General features: G+C 41.5%; 1 protein-coding gene across 9 annotated transcripts in view; it reads right to left on the bottom strand.

The window, feature by feature from the left end:
• Positions 1-7,645, bottom strand: part of ADGRG6 (adhesion G protein-coupled receptor G6) — a 151,546-nt gene extending 143,901 nt beyond the window's left edge. For 4 of the 9 annotated variants that reach the window (XM_089922066.1, XM_089922062.1, XM_022557985.3 and 1 more), the window contains exon 1: positions 7,230-7,643. In XM_089922066.1, coding sequence (XP_089778192.1) covers positions 7,230-7,231 — 2 coding nt within the window. In that variant the 5' untranslated portion in view covers positions 7,232-7,643. Of the gene's footprint in view, positions 1-6,846; positions 7,089-7,229 lie in introns of those variants that run through there. The other 5 variants (XM_089922061.1, XM_089922067.1, XM_089922065.1 and 2 more) reach the window with 4 other exon arrangements.
• Between the last annotated feature and the right edge of the window lie 8,240 nt (positions 7,646-15,885).

Genomic DNA, 15,885 nt, shown 5'->3' with positions numbered 1-15,885 from the left:
GGCTCTAGGGAAATGTTTTCATTTTATAACATCTGCTGCTTCACAAATGGAAATATTTAAATTAAAATGCCCAAACTTTCTTCCTTCCCCTAAAATTAAGTACAGAAGCACTAACATTCTAAAAAGATTAATTTCTTTATATATAATAATAGCTATCAAAGTTTTTAAATGGCTAGTAAACACCAAGTATTATAGAAACTAATAAATGACATTAGATGGAGGGGTGCTGCTTTGAAAACTCTCAAATAATTCTCCGTACAAGAGTTTCATTTTTTTAAAGACATTTTAAAATTTTTATTTATTTATTTTTGGCTGTGTTGGGTCTTCGTTGCTGCACGCAGGCTTTCTCTAGTTGCGGTGAGGGGGGCTACTCTTCGTTGCGGTGCGTGGACTTCCCATTGCTGTGGCTTCTGTTGTTGCAGAGCACCAGCTCTAGGCGCACGGGCTTCAGTTGTTGTGGCACGTGGGCTCAGTAGTTGTGCCTCGCAGGCTCAGTAGTTGTGGTGCACGGGCTTAGTTGCTCAGAGGCATGTGGGATCTTCCTGGACCAGGGATCGAACCCGTGGCCCCTGCATTGGCAGGCAGATTCTTAACCACTGCGCCACCAGGGAAGTCCAACAGTGTCATCTTTAAACTCAAAATTATACTTAATGATTTAGATGGGGACATACATATTATCTTGGCTTCAGACAGTGGTGTGATACTTTTCATTGACTCAGCCCTATCAAAAAAGGCAAACCACTGAAGGGGGCAGCAGCTGCAAAAGTCCGTCACAAAAAGGGACCACAGATGAACTGGTGAGCAGAAGAGTGATGAGGCAGGAAGAACAGGTGAGTAGCAGTAAGAAACCTCCAGATGTTAAAATCCCCAAAGAGAGTTACTTTGATTGTAAGTGGTAATCGAGAGTCATTTTATTTCTAAAAAGAGGAGCAACTAATAAGATACTTTAGGGCCACAGTAATACCTTTATTCCTGAAGGTTGCTTATCTGGAATAAAATGTATAATACTAAATAGAAAACCAGAAAGGTGTAAGAGAAATACTTGAATAAGCAAAAATAGACATCAAACTGATTCTTGCCCTTGCCTTAAGCCTGCATTTTCAATCTGTCTTTTACTGTTAGAGACTACTTAAGTAACAAAGAGAACAAGATCTAGAGTCAGACAGACCTGGGTTTGCTACTTATGAACTATGCAACCCTTGGAAAATTGACTTCACCACCTTGTGCCTCCTAGTTTTCACCTGTAAAATAGGAACAATAGAATCTAGTCTATGGAGCAGCTGGATGATTAAATCAAATTATGTCATTTAAGAAATATGCCTAACATTCAGCAAGTACTCAATAAATATTAGCTATTTTTATTTTTACTACCATCCTGAGCATTCTAATATAAGTGTGGTTATTCTGTCAACAGCAAAACCAAAAGAAAGGACTGAACCAGGAACAGATAATAGGATCAATGTTATAAGCCAAAACCAATCTATTGACTTTGTGGCTACTTCTGGGATCCACTTAGAACAGAGAAGAAATGGATTATTCATGTATGCCATTATTACAGAAATTTAAAATAGTATCTGATATTCAGGACATGTTTTTATATTCACCAAACTACAAGCTCCAGCATCATGCAGCTCCTAGGGGAATTTCTACATGAGAAAAAGGCTACGTCCTAAAGAGCATTTTTGCACAACATTGTAAATCAACTATACTCCAATAAAAATTTTTTAAAAACAATAATAATAGAGGATTTTTGTATGGAAGCTATGTTTTCAAATACATCCATCCAAAATATTTGAAATTAAAATCAGTGTTACTGTTTACAAGAAGCAAGATGTTATAGTGAGTCATTAATAATAACGTAATAATAATGGATGTGAACTCTGGAATAGCACGTAGTTACATCCTGGTGCTTCTGTTTACCGTGTGCTTTGGGGGCAGGGTCAAGTACTTAAACTCTGAGCCTATTTTCTCTTCTGTAAATAGAATATTATCCACCAAAAAGAACTAGATGTAACATTGCATGGAACTTAGTGAGCGCTTTAAAAAGGGTAGCCTGTAAATTTTTGTCACATGGAAAGTTCACTTTTTTGGAAGAATGGGTCCATTTCCCATTGATGCTGGATGAATGAGGTGTTTCCCATTCATGCTGGGGATGAATGAGTGTACTTCTAAAACAAAAGAACAATTATATATTCAAAGAAGTTATCATCTGAAGGACCAAAGATGAAGTCTAACCTCCTCATTTCACCGAGGAGGAAACTGAGGCCCAGAGGAATAAAGGGGCAAACCAGTGAAGCCTGGCTGCCAGCCTTATAGATATTAATAGAAGGAAGTATCAGCCCAGGAGAACTCCTAGCTTCTTAATCTTTGTGGCGCACGACAATCCTCCGTTATCAATATGTGAATAGTGGCCTCCTCTTATGTTCCCGTGCTCTCTAAACAATACTCAGGGAATGATGTTCATTAGTTTGGCGACACTCAATACTATTTCATGTGCTTGTGCAACTTTTTTTTGCTATAAAAGGTTCTGACACTTAGGAATTCCATATTCACTCCTGAAGCTATTTTATAAAAGCTGCCTGCAATTCTGTCAGACAAGAGCTGCAAAGGACAACCAAGGGCTTAATGCATTCCAGTTCTCAGGACTCCATCACTTTGTACAGAAAAGGAACCCAAGACAGGGCAAGAACTTGTAACCAACATAAACCATATGACACGCCACCTTTCATCCACTTTACTGAAGAACAGAAACAAATAAATTAAGAATAGAACAGAGGAAGGAAAGCATTGTATGTCTTCTCAGGGGACCAATTAGCAAAGACACATCCCTGGGATTTAAACAACTTTCTCACAAGAATGGAAAATCCTGAACAGGGTTACTAAGGTTCTAAACAGGAACTACAAAAAACACAGTACAATTTTGTGTCACTCAAGTTGTGGCCTCAAAGTTCTATTGAAAAGAAAAGAATATTTTTTAAGTAGAAAGAGTCATAGATTTCTATAACCTGAAAAGAATCTAAAAGTTATGCAATAAAACCTATCATTTCACAGATGAAAAAACTATGATGTTAAACTACTTGCCCAAGATCACATAATCAGTGGTGTCAGAGCCAAAAAGACCCCCTGTGTCACCTGCCTTCCAACTCAACTGTCCTTTTTGAGAAACAAACGACTACTCTATTGCAAACTCACTCTCCTTTTCAATGAATATAGGCTACAAGATACAAAATACTTAAATCCTGTGTCAGAAAGCTTTAGAATTCAACCCTTTTATAGGAATTGTTTTAAATGTCAATATGACTCCTTGTAGATGTCATTTAATCCAAATGCATTAAAGTCTAAAAAGCCTACTGTCTTCCATCTCTTTACTCCTACTGACTCCCCTAAAAGTCACAAAGAGAAATTAGTGAAGAAATTTTGAAATTGGTGGAGAAATTAACATGGTACTAATTCTCTTAATATCAGCAATAGTCAGAAATAACTTCATTCTCCCTATACCAACTGTATTTCTATGGCAAATCTTTTCAGAAAGGGACATGAGGAGTAGCACAGAGAATACCTTAATTCTTCCAGAGTAAAAAGAATAGTAATTTGGTTTATTCAAGCCTGCTTACAATTTTGTTTCGTTTTCTGGTTAAAGCTCATGTTCCTGAGCCTAAACAATGAATAAAAAGAGAAGTGCTCTTCTATTACTCATTGTAACTTCTTTTATTAAGTTGGGTTCACCCCCCCACACTTCAAAAAGGCGGAAAGATTTATTCTTCAAATCTGCACAAATCTTGACCCTTATTTGAGCTATAATGTACATAACTGGCTTTACCATAAATGAAATTAAAAGGTAATCGTGAGAAATACACACACACACAAAAAAAAATACATGTAAAACTGGGAAAATCTGAAAAAGAGAGGTGTATTGTATCAATATCCTGGTTGTGATATTGTACTTTAGTTTTGCAAAATGTCACCATTGGGAGAAACTGGGTAAAGGGTATGTGGGCTGTCTCTGTATTATTTCTTAAAACTGCATGTGAATCAACAAATACCTCAATTAAAATTTCAATTAAAAAGTAAACCCTGAAGCCCTGATGGATGTTACTTTCAGATGGTTCAGTAAAAAAATTGTGTGTATGTGTGTGTGTGTGTGTACGTATGTACAGACAGTGGAGGGGAGAAGAGAAGAAGAAAAATGATAAAATGAATGGAGTAACTATTTACAATAAGTGTTTCTATGTAAAGAGTATACAGCTGTTCTTTGTGTTATTTTTGCAACTTCTCTGTAGGTTTAAAACTATTTCTAAATAAAGTTAAATACACACATACACATTTACACTGAAGGGTATCAGTGCTCATCTGATGACACTTTCATCACTACTGAGTATTATTGCTTTAATCATTGCCAGTTTGATAGAAGAAATAATGTCTCATTTGGACTTCCTTTGTTCAGATTGACATATTCAAGTCATTTGTATAGTTTTCCATTATAAATACTTTTCTTTCTAGTGATTTGTGATTTTTTAACCAATTCAATACTAAATATGTTAAGCCTTGTTCATATCTGCTATAAATGTTTTCAATACAGCAATATTAAACTTTTCCTTAAGGCATTCCAAATAATTTCATCCTGAGAAATGCTCATAAAGGAAAGTAAGATGACACTCAAGTAGCACACTCAAGTTTTATTGGCATTTTTACTTATGATTGAAATGTCCTTTAAATGTTATCACCCCAGTCACTCAGTGTGCTTCTTAATGTCATCCAATGTAGGTAATGTAATAATGTCATCCCATTAGAAATGAAGTGGAAAGATGTAGTTTGGGCCCAAGCATGCCACACACACTAAACAAAGTCCTTTCCTATTTAGTCTAAAGTCTAAATAGTTTCAAGAAATTTTTGATCATCCCATCAGAGATGTAAACTCTTGTAAGACATGGGCAGTCAGAAAAATGATTAGGTTTAAGGAAGTGGTTGTCAGTTTATTTTTAATATATAAACTGATTCTCTTTCAAATCATTATTTCCAGAAATCAGAGTGACATGCTCCTAGTTGGGCAGTAAAGCTACAAGCTTCTAATATTTCCCATAAGCCAAGAGACAATAGCCTCATTCACCATTCACATTGGAAAAGCACAATGTCATGTAATTTATATAAGCCATAAATGGAACAGTAGCTTCATGCAGCTTGAGACCAATTAATGCAAGTCTTGCTAAATCTATTAAATTTCTTAGGGTATGAAAAATATGCAGTCACTACAACTCCAAAGTATATTTATAAAGTCTGTAATTCCAGAACTTGAGTGTAACAATATATACTCTATCCACAGGAGTAGGCAGAAAATATACTTGAATAATTTGTGTATTTGAATCTATCAAAATTAAAATTTAAAAGGTAGATAATATAGTTTATGTTTCCCTTTTGAACGTTTTTCAACAAGATAGTAGGAATCTTTACCTTGGAAAGGTTGGTATTACTTCCATATACTCTAACATACTAATATCTAAAAAGAATCAGATAATCTTAAACCATTCCATATGAATTATAAACAGCAAAAGGGAAAAAAGAAACAGTTATAATCTGGCAAGAAATGGAAAAACTTTCTGTCAAAATAGCTCAATAAAGAAACTCAAATCAGGGTATTAAACTCCGTAATTTTATGTGATTAAATATTCATGCTTTAACTATATAATGACATAAGATTGTTTTAATCATATAGAATTCAAGTGGACTATATAACTTAATTTCATAGCCAGAAATTTTTTACATCACTTGTTGATCAGTTTCACATCTTTTATTTTAAAACCTGGTATTCATATTTTCTTCATGTGTAACGTAGTTTTTTCCCCGTAAGATTTAAATCACCTAGGAAAGCTGAAAGGGAGCTAGACAAATATCTGCTGTTAAAAACCTTACTATATTTTCAGAAAAAACTGAAGTTTAAAACAAACTCACATTCATTCAAAATGTGTTGCCTGTATATGAGAACAAGTCTTATATGAGACTGTTGGCTGTATCCCAAAATAAATTCTTTCAGGTTATACCTTGCTAATTCCACTGGGTAAATGGAACTTTAAAACTCACAGGTGTGGAATTACTTCACATGCAGTTTAATAAAAATAAGTGGTTCCTTTCTAATTATACTGCTCACTACCAGGAACAGAGCTGCCAAGTGCTAGGCTTCTGGGCACTAACCCTTTTTCCTATTTTGAAAATGTGTGCTGGAGGGAGGGAGGCAGACGGTGCAAGGAATGGACAAAGGCCTGAGGGGTCTCTTCCCGGGTATTACACTGAAAGAGGAAATTTAAGTGGAAATAAATAAGGCTCCAGAAGGTGGGGGAGGGAGGGCGAATATCAATTTCTAGAAACTCTTGTATATTAGTGGAAGGGAGTAAAATGTCTGCCCAAGATTAAACAAAACACCAGAGGGAAAATTACATATTACAAGAAAAGGTAACTTCTGAGTTGGCCACAATAATAAGCTTGGTCCTTCAGAGAATAACCTTCCTTTTTCCATTCTGGAAGGCTAGGGGATGCTCGGTGGCCCTTCCGCAGGGTCGCTCTGAGGAACTTCACCACTTGGATGACAATTCCAGAGGCAAAACCCAATAGGTTTCTCTAAGCGTTTCATCGCCCTATACCCCCCACTTCAACTTCTATACAAGACCCATCATAGATCCTATCACGTTCAATGGCATCTTCTTTAATTACTTTTTAATCTACAAAGTACACCGTGAACCTTTTCTGCGCGCTTTTTTTTTTTAAACCATTCAAATAACCCAAAGATCCAAGAATAACTTCTACAGTCAAGGGTGGCAATGTGTAAAGTCAACATTTTCTCGGCATACTAGTACCTTCCAAGCCCCCAGGTGCTGATGATCCAGGAGAGCGGCTTCTTGGCAGGGCGAGGCCCCTGGATGGAGCAGCCGCGCGGGTGATTCCTTGTTTAATTTGAATCCAAAACCTCTTCCCCATTCTTGAAGCCCTGCCCTTTTTATTATGCTTTACGCCGCCCAAACGTGAGGTTTACCTCTCGCTGGAAAAAAGCCAGCGGCACACACTTGTCACAGCTCCGGCAGGCAGCAGCATCTCACCCCTCAGTGCCTCGAGGGGCCAAGGGAAGACAAACCGGTTTATTCCGTCAATGCGGTTGAAGTCCTTACAAAGCCCTTGGGGTGGGGAAGGGGGAGGCACAGGTAAAGGTGTGAAGGAATTCTGAGCTGAAAGGGGGGACTTACATGTCGGCATCACTGCGCTGAGGTCCCCAGGGGCCGCGCGGTCATGCTCCACCACCTTCCCCGGCTCTGCTGCTCCGAGTTCCCCGATGGAGCCTCCCTGGCGCCTGGGCCGAACGCGGCGGCCGAAGCCTTCTTCACGCTCTTTCTGGAGAGGTCATCGGGGCTTCCCGACAGCCGCTCCTAGCCGGCGCTCGGGGTGGCGCAAGGTGGACGGCCGGCTCCGCGGAGTTCAAGTGCGGATCGCGGCGGCCAGGGGGCGGGCGGGGCGGCAGGTTCCTCCTTACAGAGAAGTTGGAGGAAAGTTAGGGCGAGAACGTTGAAGCTTAGCGGCTGGGTCTGCCTTCGAGCTGGTGCTGGGTGCTCGGGGTACCCCGGGTGCTCCCAGGGCGGTGGGCGGCTGGGTGAAGGGGTCCGTTTCCGTAGGTCCTCGGCCCCGGTGGCGCGCGGCGGCACGTGGTCACCCCCTTTGTGGCTCTCGTTACCCCCCCTCCCCCGCCGCGGGCTCGGGCTGTTCCCGGGGCCCGTCCACCCAGCCCGCGCTTCCGGCGCCGAGGCTCTGCCCGGGCAGCGGGCTCAGGTGCTGCTGCCCTGGCGGCGCGCGGCGTCTGGCCGGGCTCCGCGCGGCCCTGGGGCGGCCCCAGCCTCGGTGCTCGGCGGCGGAGACCGTCCCGTGGGCGCAGCCGCCCCACCCAGGATCCCGCCCCGGGGCAGGAGGGAGAAGTCTCGCTGCGGGTTGGGAGAGGCGCTCCCCAGACTGGCAGCGAGGGGCAAGCTGCGGGGGCCGGAGGGAGTGGGACACTGGCTCCGGGCCCGGCGTGGCCGCCAGCCGGGGAAGGCGGCGGGGCGGGGCAGACCCGGAGGTCACCCGAAAGCCGGGCGCCCTGAATCCGCGAGACCCTCCTCGCGAGAAATGAGCAGCTCGGAACGCCCGCGGGGATGTGGGCACCTTCTCCTTGCTCGCCGGGGTGCTGCGCTGCCAGCCCAGCTGGGTCTGCGCGGGACCCCTCCGCCAGGTTCCCGGGACACTGCCTTGCTTTTCTTTTACTTTTCAGTCGCTTTTTTTTTTTTTCCTCCTCCTTCCTTTTCTTACATCTCTCTCCCCCCCTCTCCCTTCTTTTGTTCTTTTTCTTTCTAATAATCAGAGTGAAGTGAGAACTGTCTGTCTTCACAACACACTCAGACCCCCCATACCATCACCACATCTCTTGGTCTCTGCTGGGGTAGAGGGGGTGAGAGTCCCTCAGCCCCCCCTCTCCAACCAAGGATGAAGACCAGCCTTAAGAGGGGGCTGAGCAGGCGGCAGTCGCCATATACCTATGCTTACCACCGCACCTTCCACAGAAATACACCCACTATCTTCTCCCACTGATTTTTTGACACGTGTAGTTCCATCCTTTTGCCTTAGAATTTTGTCTTCTGTTGAAATACATCTAAATACCCCAAGGAGTGGAAACACTTTAAAGCTTTGACATTGCCCTTGGTTTGGATTGTTCAGATCGCTTCTGGAAAGAAGCATTTGTGCTGTGATATGAGGTGGAAACAGCCTGAGAAATCTGAAAGTGAGTGCAGAGGGATTCAGTGAAAGCCAAAACTTGGCAGGACTAGTGACAAACTGATTGCTCCACAATTTGGCCTGGGGTCCTCCTCCTTCAACCCTCTCTTGCTGCTTCACTGGGACTCTGGGATAGGACTAGGTAAGTCATGCTTCCTTTTAAAATCTGCACCACTTTAAAAAAAAAAAAAAAGAAGGGATATTAACATGGGGCTGAGTAGATATTCACATAACATTCAGCAGGATTGATTTGCAAATGCAAATCCAGTTACTCAGTAGGGAAAGTCCACTGCCTGGCCTCCATTGCTCCTATAGAGTCGCTGCCTGGCAAAGGGATCTGGACAAACCTCCTTGGAAATGAGAAGAGAAAAACAAGGACTCAAACTCTCAAAGACGTTCCCTTCCCCTTCGGAATCACCAGTTAATCCATGAAAATGCTGGAGGCAAAACCGAATGCCAGTGCTGTATGCACATCCAGAGCCAGAGCAGCCCGGCTTGAACTGTGAACATGCACACACACGCATCCACACACAGGGCACACACAGAAGTGCCAAAAAATGCACATAGCATTGATTGGCTATTGATAGAGAACAGTTGGGGTGGAAAAAAAGAAGTAGAGCAGGACTTGAACGCAGACAGCTAGCTACTTGCAAAAGGACGCTGGAACACTGCCACCAAATCCAGAGGCCTGAAAATCCAGGGTGTGTTCTTTTTGTGACTTTTATCAATATTTACTCTGATGACTAAACCATATGATTAATAGAGACATTGAACTGTAGCACTTAAGGGAAACTAAAGTTCTAGTGTCTAGTCCTCTCATACTACAGACAGGGAAATGAGACTCAGAGATGTGAGAGCTGTACAAACTAGCTGGAAGTGACTGGGAACTAGGACCCAGGTCTACAGATTCAAGTGACCAGAGGCTAGGACCCAGGTCTTGCAATTCAAATCTGTCTGTATTACACCAAACCGTCTCAAGAGAAGTTAAGTTCCACTCATAGAATATTATTAAAGCAAAAAACATTTATTATTCCGCAGTTCTCAGGTTCAGGAATCTGAGCACAGCTGAGTACGGTGTCTCTCATGAGACTGCAATGAAGGTGTTGGCTAAGGCTGTGGTGTTACCTGAAGGCTCAACTGGGGAAGGATCTGCTTCCCAGCTCATACATGTAGTTGTTCCACTCATAGAATTTTAAAGCTAAAAGAAACCAGGAAACACAAGGGCAAAGAAAGAAATATAAATAACTGAATTTATCAGAGTTCTCCAGAGAAACATAAACAACAGGATGTGTATATGTATATAGAGAGGCTTAAGAAATTGGCTCACATGACTATGAGGTGCCAGTCCAAAATCTACAGGGTAGGCCAGCAGGTTGGAGACTCAGGATAGAGTTGCAGTCACGTCCAAAGGCAGTCTGCTGGCAGAATTCCTTCTTGGAGGAGGTCAGTCTTTGTTCTATTCAGGCCTTCAACTGATGGGATGAGGCCCACCCACATTATGGAGAGTAATATGCTTTACTCAAAGTCCAGTGATTTCAATGTTAATCTCATCTAAAAAACACCTTCACAGAGACATCCAGAATAATGTTTGACCAAATATCTGAACCCTAAGGCCCAGCCAAGTGGACAGATAAAATTAGCCATCGTAGTAGCGGAAACAAATGCACATATATCTAAAAGATAGGAGTAGTATACTTAATGTGCTATTATATGTTAAATATTCATAAACTTAAGTACTAATATTGCTATACAATTACATGAATCGTAGCTAAAGTATTTCAAGAAGCCAGTGCTTTTGACTGGTCAGTACATCAGTAAAATCTGTGTATTTTGATACTTCTGTCCTTAAACTAAGGATTTGTTCATTTTCTTCAAAAGGGAAATGGAGTGTGTACAGGTGAGTACACGGTCTTTTAATGCAACAACCTGGGTTTAAAACTTGGTCCTGTAGTTTACCGGCACTGTAAACTCTGGTAATTTACTATGTAAACTACATAAGGCTAATCTGTAATAACACTTACAGTGTTTAACTCGTGAGACCATCAGGCAGACTCAGTGAACTAATGGTACAGAGCACCCAGCATATTTCCTGGAATTTCATACTATTGGTGGCCTCCGCCTGCCCCACATATCATCCTAAAATGGAAAGTGCCAGGCCACATTCCTCTGCATACAGGAATCCTCTGACAGAATTCCAGACATAATGAATACTGAACATCTGCTTGAATCCTTAGCACTGAAGAACGCTCAACTAAGAGAAACTTCCTCTTTCTGTTGATTGAATCAAACATTCATGCCATCAACTTCCATTCAGAACAAGGACATGCTATCTTCCACAAAAAGCCTTTCAAATCTCTGAAGACAGCTGTCATCTCTCCCCTCAACCTTCCCTTATTCACTTTTCACAGCCCCAGTTATTTTAACCATTCAATGCCAGACTTCTCACTACCTGTGTGATTCACCTTCCCTACTGACACATGAGTCATTATCAGCCCTCTTGACAATGTACTCAAAGTGGATTCCATACCTCCACCATGATGAGTGGGATCCTTACCTTTCCTGAACTAAAGATTACTTTTGTGTAAATAAAAGTTAATATTGACCTTTTGAACAGCCATATAAGATATTTATAGTTGGGATAGGAGTAGCTTTTATTATATTGATCTTCTACTGTGTGCCAAGGAGTGTATAAATTTTATTCTAACAAATCAAAGTTGTTCAAGGCATTACCTTAATCTGTAAATAATTCAACCCAATTTTTGTTTTAATCTCTCCTTCTGCCTTAATCAATCGTATCCCTCCCCTTTCACGAGGCTTGTTATTTTCTTCGGCTGGGGAGGTGGGGCAGGGAGTGAGGTGCAGAAGAAAAGCAGTCTTTGACTTATCTGTGTCAGCAGGTACCAAGCTGTCTGCTTATCGGTTCACACAGGTTATCGGTGAAGGTCCTCCAGGTTTATGGCTCTTTCTTGACTCCCTGATGGGCCATAACTGTCCATCAAGGAGCCCTTCTCTCTCTGGGACCTTGACTCCTCTCTGGGTCTCTAACTGGGAGGCAGGGTGCAGGAAACCACTTAACTCCCCGCTCTCAGGACCGCCCCCCACCATCTCTCTTCCTTCCCTCTAACTTGAGAAGGGAGATAGCTTCTCTTTCTCTGCTGTGTCTCAACTTTTTATCCGTACCTCAGCCCCCCTCCGTTCTCTTGGTGCTTAAGGTTATGGAAAACATGGGAATTTCCAGACGGTCCAGTGGTTAGGACTCTGCACTTTCACTGCCGAGGGCGCAGGTTCAATCCCTGATTAGGGAACTGGGATTGAACCTGCATTCAAAAAGTTATGAAAAACAAATGCAGACATCCTGAATGTCTTCTATTTTCTCCTCTGCCCCACCATTTCCAGAAGCTATGAGCATACACCCGCTCGAAGACTGAATAGGGAACAGGAGAAGGGGAAATAAGCAGAGGAAGAAAGGAAAACAAAAAGTTAATCTCACAAAAATATCATGCCTCCCCCAATTCAATTTCTTCACAAATGATTATTATTCCTATTTAAAGACAAAGTGTCTTTAAATAGGAATTAAAGTTCAAATTAAACTTCAAAATGGTTATGCAAGTTACCCAAGATCATGCAACGAGCAAGGGGAGGCTGAGCCCATACCAAGATCTGAGTGACGGCTTTGCCCTCATGGCCTCTCCTCAGTGTTGGCCCAAGGGTTTTCACAGGAGCTGTCACCAAGTCAGAAAGCCCATCCTGCCTAATGCACTGATCTGAATCCATGGTCAGGTTGCTGAGTACATCTTATCCTGTTGAATTCAGTCCAGTGTATCAGTTTGAAGAAATTGATTCCTTCATTAACCTTGTTAACAATCTTTTCTAAGTTTTTGCTACATGCAAAGTTAATAATTATGTTTCCTATATTTGGAAGATTTACATAGAGTTTCTAGTATACAGTCTGGTCAGAAGAAATGCATGGAAAAAGACATATAGGGAAATGCAAGCATAGAGGTGTTTCTGCTATTGCATTACCCAGTTTTCAAAAGCACTCCAAAGCTGGCTTTCACTAGGTGGGTGGGTATTCATTAATGTTTCTGAGAATTTAGTTGTATATATATAATACATTGCTTTTGTAAACTTCACAATTTCAAAAACTGGGAAACACTCCTGAATTATATAAGAAAATCAAATATGGGAAGAAATGCAATAGTGAGAGCTATATTCATCCAGGTAATTATTAATTGCCCTTTTCATTCATTCATTTGGTAAAAATACTGATCACCTACTATATGACAAGTATTGTTCTAGGCACTGTCATGACAGCCGTGAACAAAAATAAAGTTTCTGCGTTTGTCAAGCTCATATTCCACTTGTAGTGGGAGGGGAAGTAGATAGTAAAGTAATAAAAAAAATAGAGAGAAAGAGATAAAGAATATAGATGGTGATAAGTTCCATGAAAAAATAAAGCAGGAAGAGATTAAAGAAGATAGGGGTGTCAGGTGTTATCTTCTACAGAGTAGTCATGGAAAGCCTCTCTGGTAAAATGTCATTGTAGAAGAGATTTGACTGAAATGGAGAATAGAGTCAGGCAGTTGTAGAAGGGAAGAGTTTCCCAGACAAGAAGAACAAGCAAGTGCAAATGCTCAGTGGCAGTATGGACTTGTCCTGCGTACCAGAGCAAGGAGAACCGAGAGGCTGAACTTGAGGGAAAAAAATGGAATGTGGTCTGAGAGACAGCAAAAGGCCAAATTTTATGCTTAGTGGGCAAGAAAACAAGCTTTGGATTTTATTGTAAGATAAGTAGTCATTGTAGTAATTTTGAATAGAAAAGAGCACAGTCTGGGGCTTCCCTGGTGGCGCAGTGGTTAAGAATCCACCTGCCAATGCAGGGGACACGGGTTCGAGCCCTGGTCTGGGATGATCCCACGTGCCGCGGAGCAACTAAGCCCGTGAACCACAACTACTGAGCCCCCGTGCCTAGAGCCTGTGCACCACAACAAAAGAAAGCCACCGCAATGAGAAACCTGTGCACCGCAACAAGAGAAAGCCCGCATGCAGCAACGAAGACCCAGCACAGCCAAAAATAAATAAATTTTAAAAAATAAATTAAGGAAAAAGAAAGAAAAGAACACAGTCTGGCTTATGCATAAAATAGACTCTAGGGAGTTCATAAGCATAAGCAGAAGACTATTTAGCAGGCTGCACAATCAAAAACAAAAAGAGATAATGATCGTTTGAACTGTGGAGGTAGAAATGGAAGTGGTGAGAAGTAATTGGACTTGGGATAGTTTGAAGGAGTTTTGCTGATAAACTGGATACGGAGTATGAGATAAAGCAGAGACAAGGTATACTCTGGGTTTTTCACATATACAGCTGAGTGAATGGAGTTACTAATAACAGGGTTGGAGAAGAATGAGGGAAAAGCACGTTTGAGAGGGAAAAATCAAGAGTTCCATTTTGGTCATGGTTAGTCTGAGATGTCTATTAGACCTTCTAACACATGCAACTACCACACTGCCTGGAATATATTTGGTGCTCAATGAAAGTTAATTAATTAATTAAGCAAACAAGCATTGCATTCTAAGGTTTTACCTGAGATCAATGCCAAGCTTCTTTAGCAAATTGTTTGTAGAATAAAATCTCATAGAGGAGTTGGAAGTTCAGTTAAGTCTTGAAGAATGGGTTAGAGTGACAGCAAAAGAGGCAAAGAGTGAGAATTTGAAGGAGGAGAACTATTTTTAACAATGTAGGGAATCCCTGGTGGTCCAGTGGTTAGGACTTGGTGCTTTCACTCCTGGGGGCCCAGGTTCAATCCCTGAGCAGGGGATTGAGATTGAGCCGGGGATTAAGATCTTGCAAGCCACCTAGCGCAGCCAAAACAACAACAACAACAATGTAGGAATAAATACCTGAGGGTAAGTGGGCCAACAGTCTGGATGCATTCGTCAATTCTAGAAAAATAAAAGCTAATTGCTGGTAGACTGTGGAAGGCTTGAAGAGTCAGGCTAAAGAGTTTGTCTCATTTTTAACTGTCTTCTGTTTTTATGTATCTTGTTGGCAAGGGAGTCACATGATGAAAGCAGTGTTTGTGGAGAGCTAATCAGGACGGACTGCAGCAGAGAAGATTTATGCAAGGAGAAGACTGCAGTAACACCAGGTAAGAAAATGAATACTGTGCAAACAGTGGAAGTAGAAAGGAAGTAATGGGTTCAAGAGCCTTATGAAGTAATGAAGACTTGGTTCTTATCTAGTCCAAACCCACATAAGAGTTATCTAACCTCTTGATGCTTGACATCATGCAGACAAAGTATGGTTGGCTGCATTCTTGTTAATTTATACATGATCCTTCGTTATTTGTACATGATACAGCTCTGGGAGTCATTAGGGCTGTTTATCAGGGTGGTGCTTCACCTTCTCTGCACACGGTAGGAGTGCTCCATCCTTTCCCTTGGATGTTAGGCATGATAATGTGACTTGCTTTGGAAAATAGGATGTGAGTATACATGACGTGTATCATTTTGGGACAGAAGTTTTTAAAATATAGAGTGCAATTTGTCACTGTCTCTTCCTTTGACACAGCAACTGGCATCAGCCTGGATTCCAGAATGAGGCTGATGTGGAACGGGTTCAGCCAGCCACAGGGGAAATATAGTGTAAGCGACAAATAAGCTTTTGTTCCTATAAGCCACTAAGATTTGGGGTTATTTGTTACTAAGGTAAAATCCAGCTGATGCTGACTGATACAATAACTACTGTCTAACGAATCGATAAAACAACAGACGGTCAAATGTCAAAGATATTTAAATAATGGAAAGGGACCTATTTTATGTGGGGAGTCTTACCTTTCCATTTCAAATGCATTAAACAACAGATATATCACTTGAGGTTTGATGATATTCGTAAGTCTGGCCAAAAAGAGATACGCACGAACAGGAAGTAAAAGTTTTTATTATGCATTTGCTGGACTGTGTTGATTCTATATAAGTTTTCTGTGATCTGTATTTTAAAAATCAAAGTAGTTTTCCAAGGATTTTGCAGAAAATGGAAAGTGTGTGTGCATCTGTGTGTCTGTGTGTGTGCACGCACGTGAGAGAGGAGAAACTCAAATTCCCT

The sequence above is a fragment of the Delphinapterus leucas genome, chromosome 12 (assembly GCF_059928025.1).
Source record: "Delphinapterus leucas isolate spDelLeu-1000000601 "Yukka" chromosome 12, BTC_Dleu_Yukka2, whole genome shotgun sequence".
Taxonomy (NCBI): domain Eukaryota; kingdom Metazoa; phylum Chordata; class Mammalia; order Artiodactyla; family Monodontidae; genus Delphinapterus; species Delphinapterus leucas.
The sequence above is the reverse complement of the archived record's forward strand: the minus strand, read 5'-3'. Positions and strand labels throughout refer to the sequence as shown.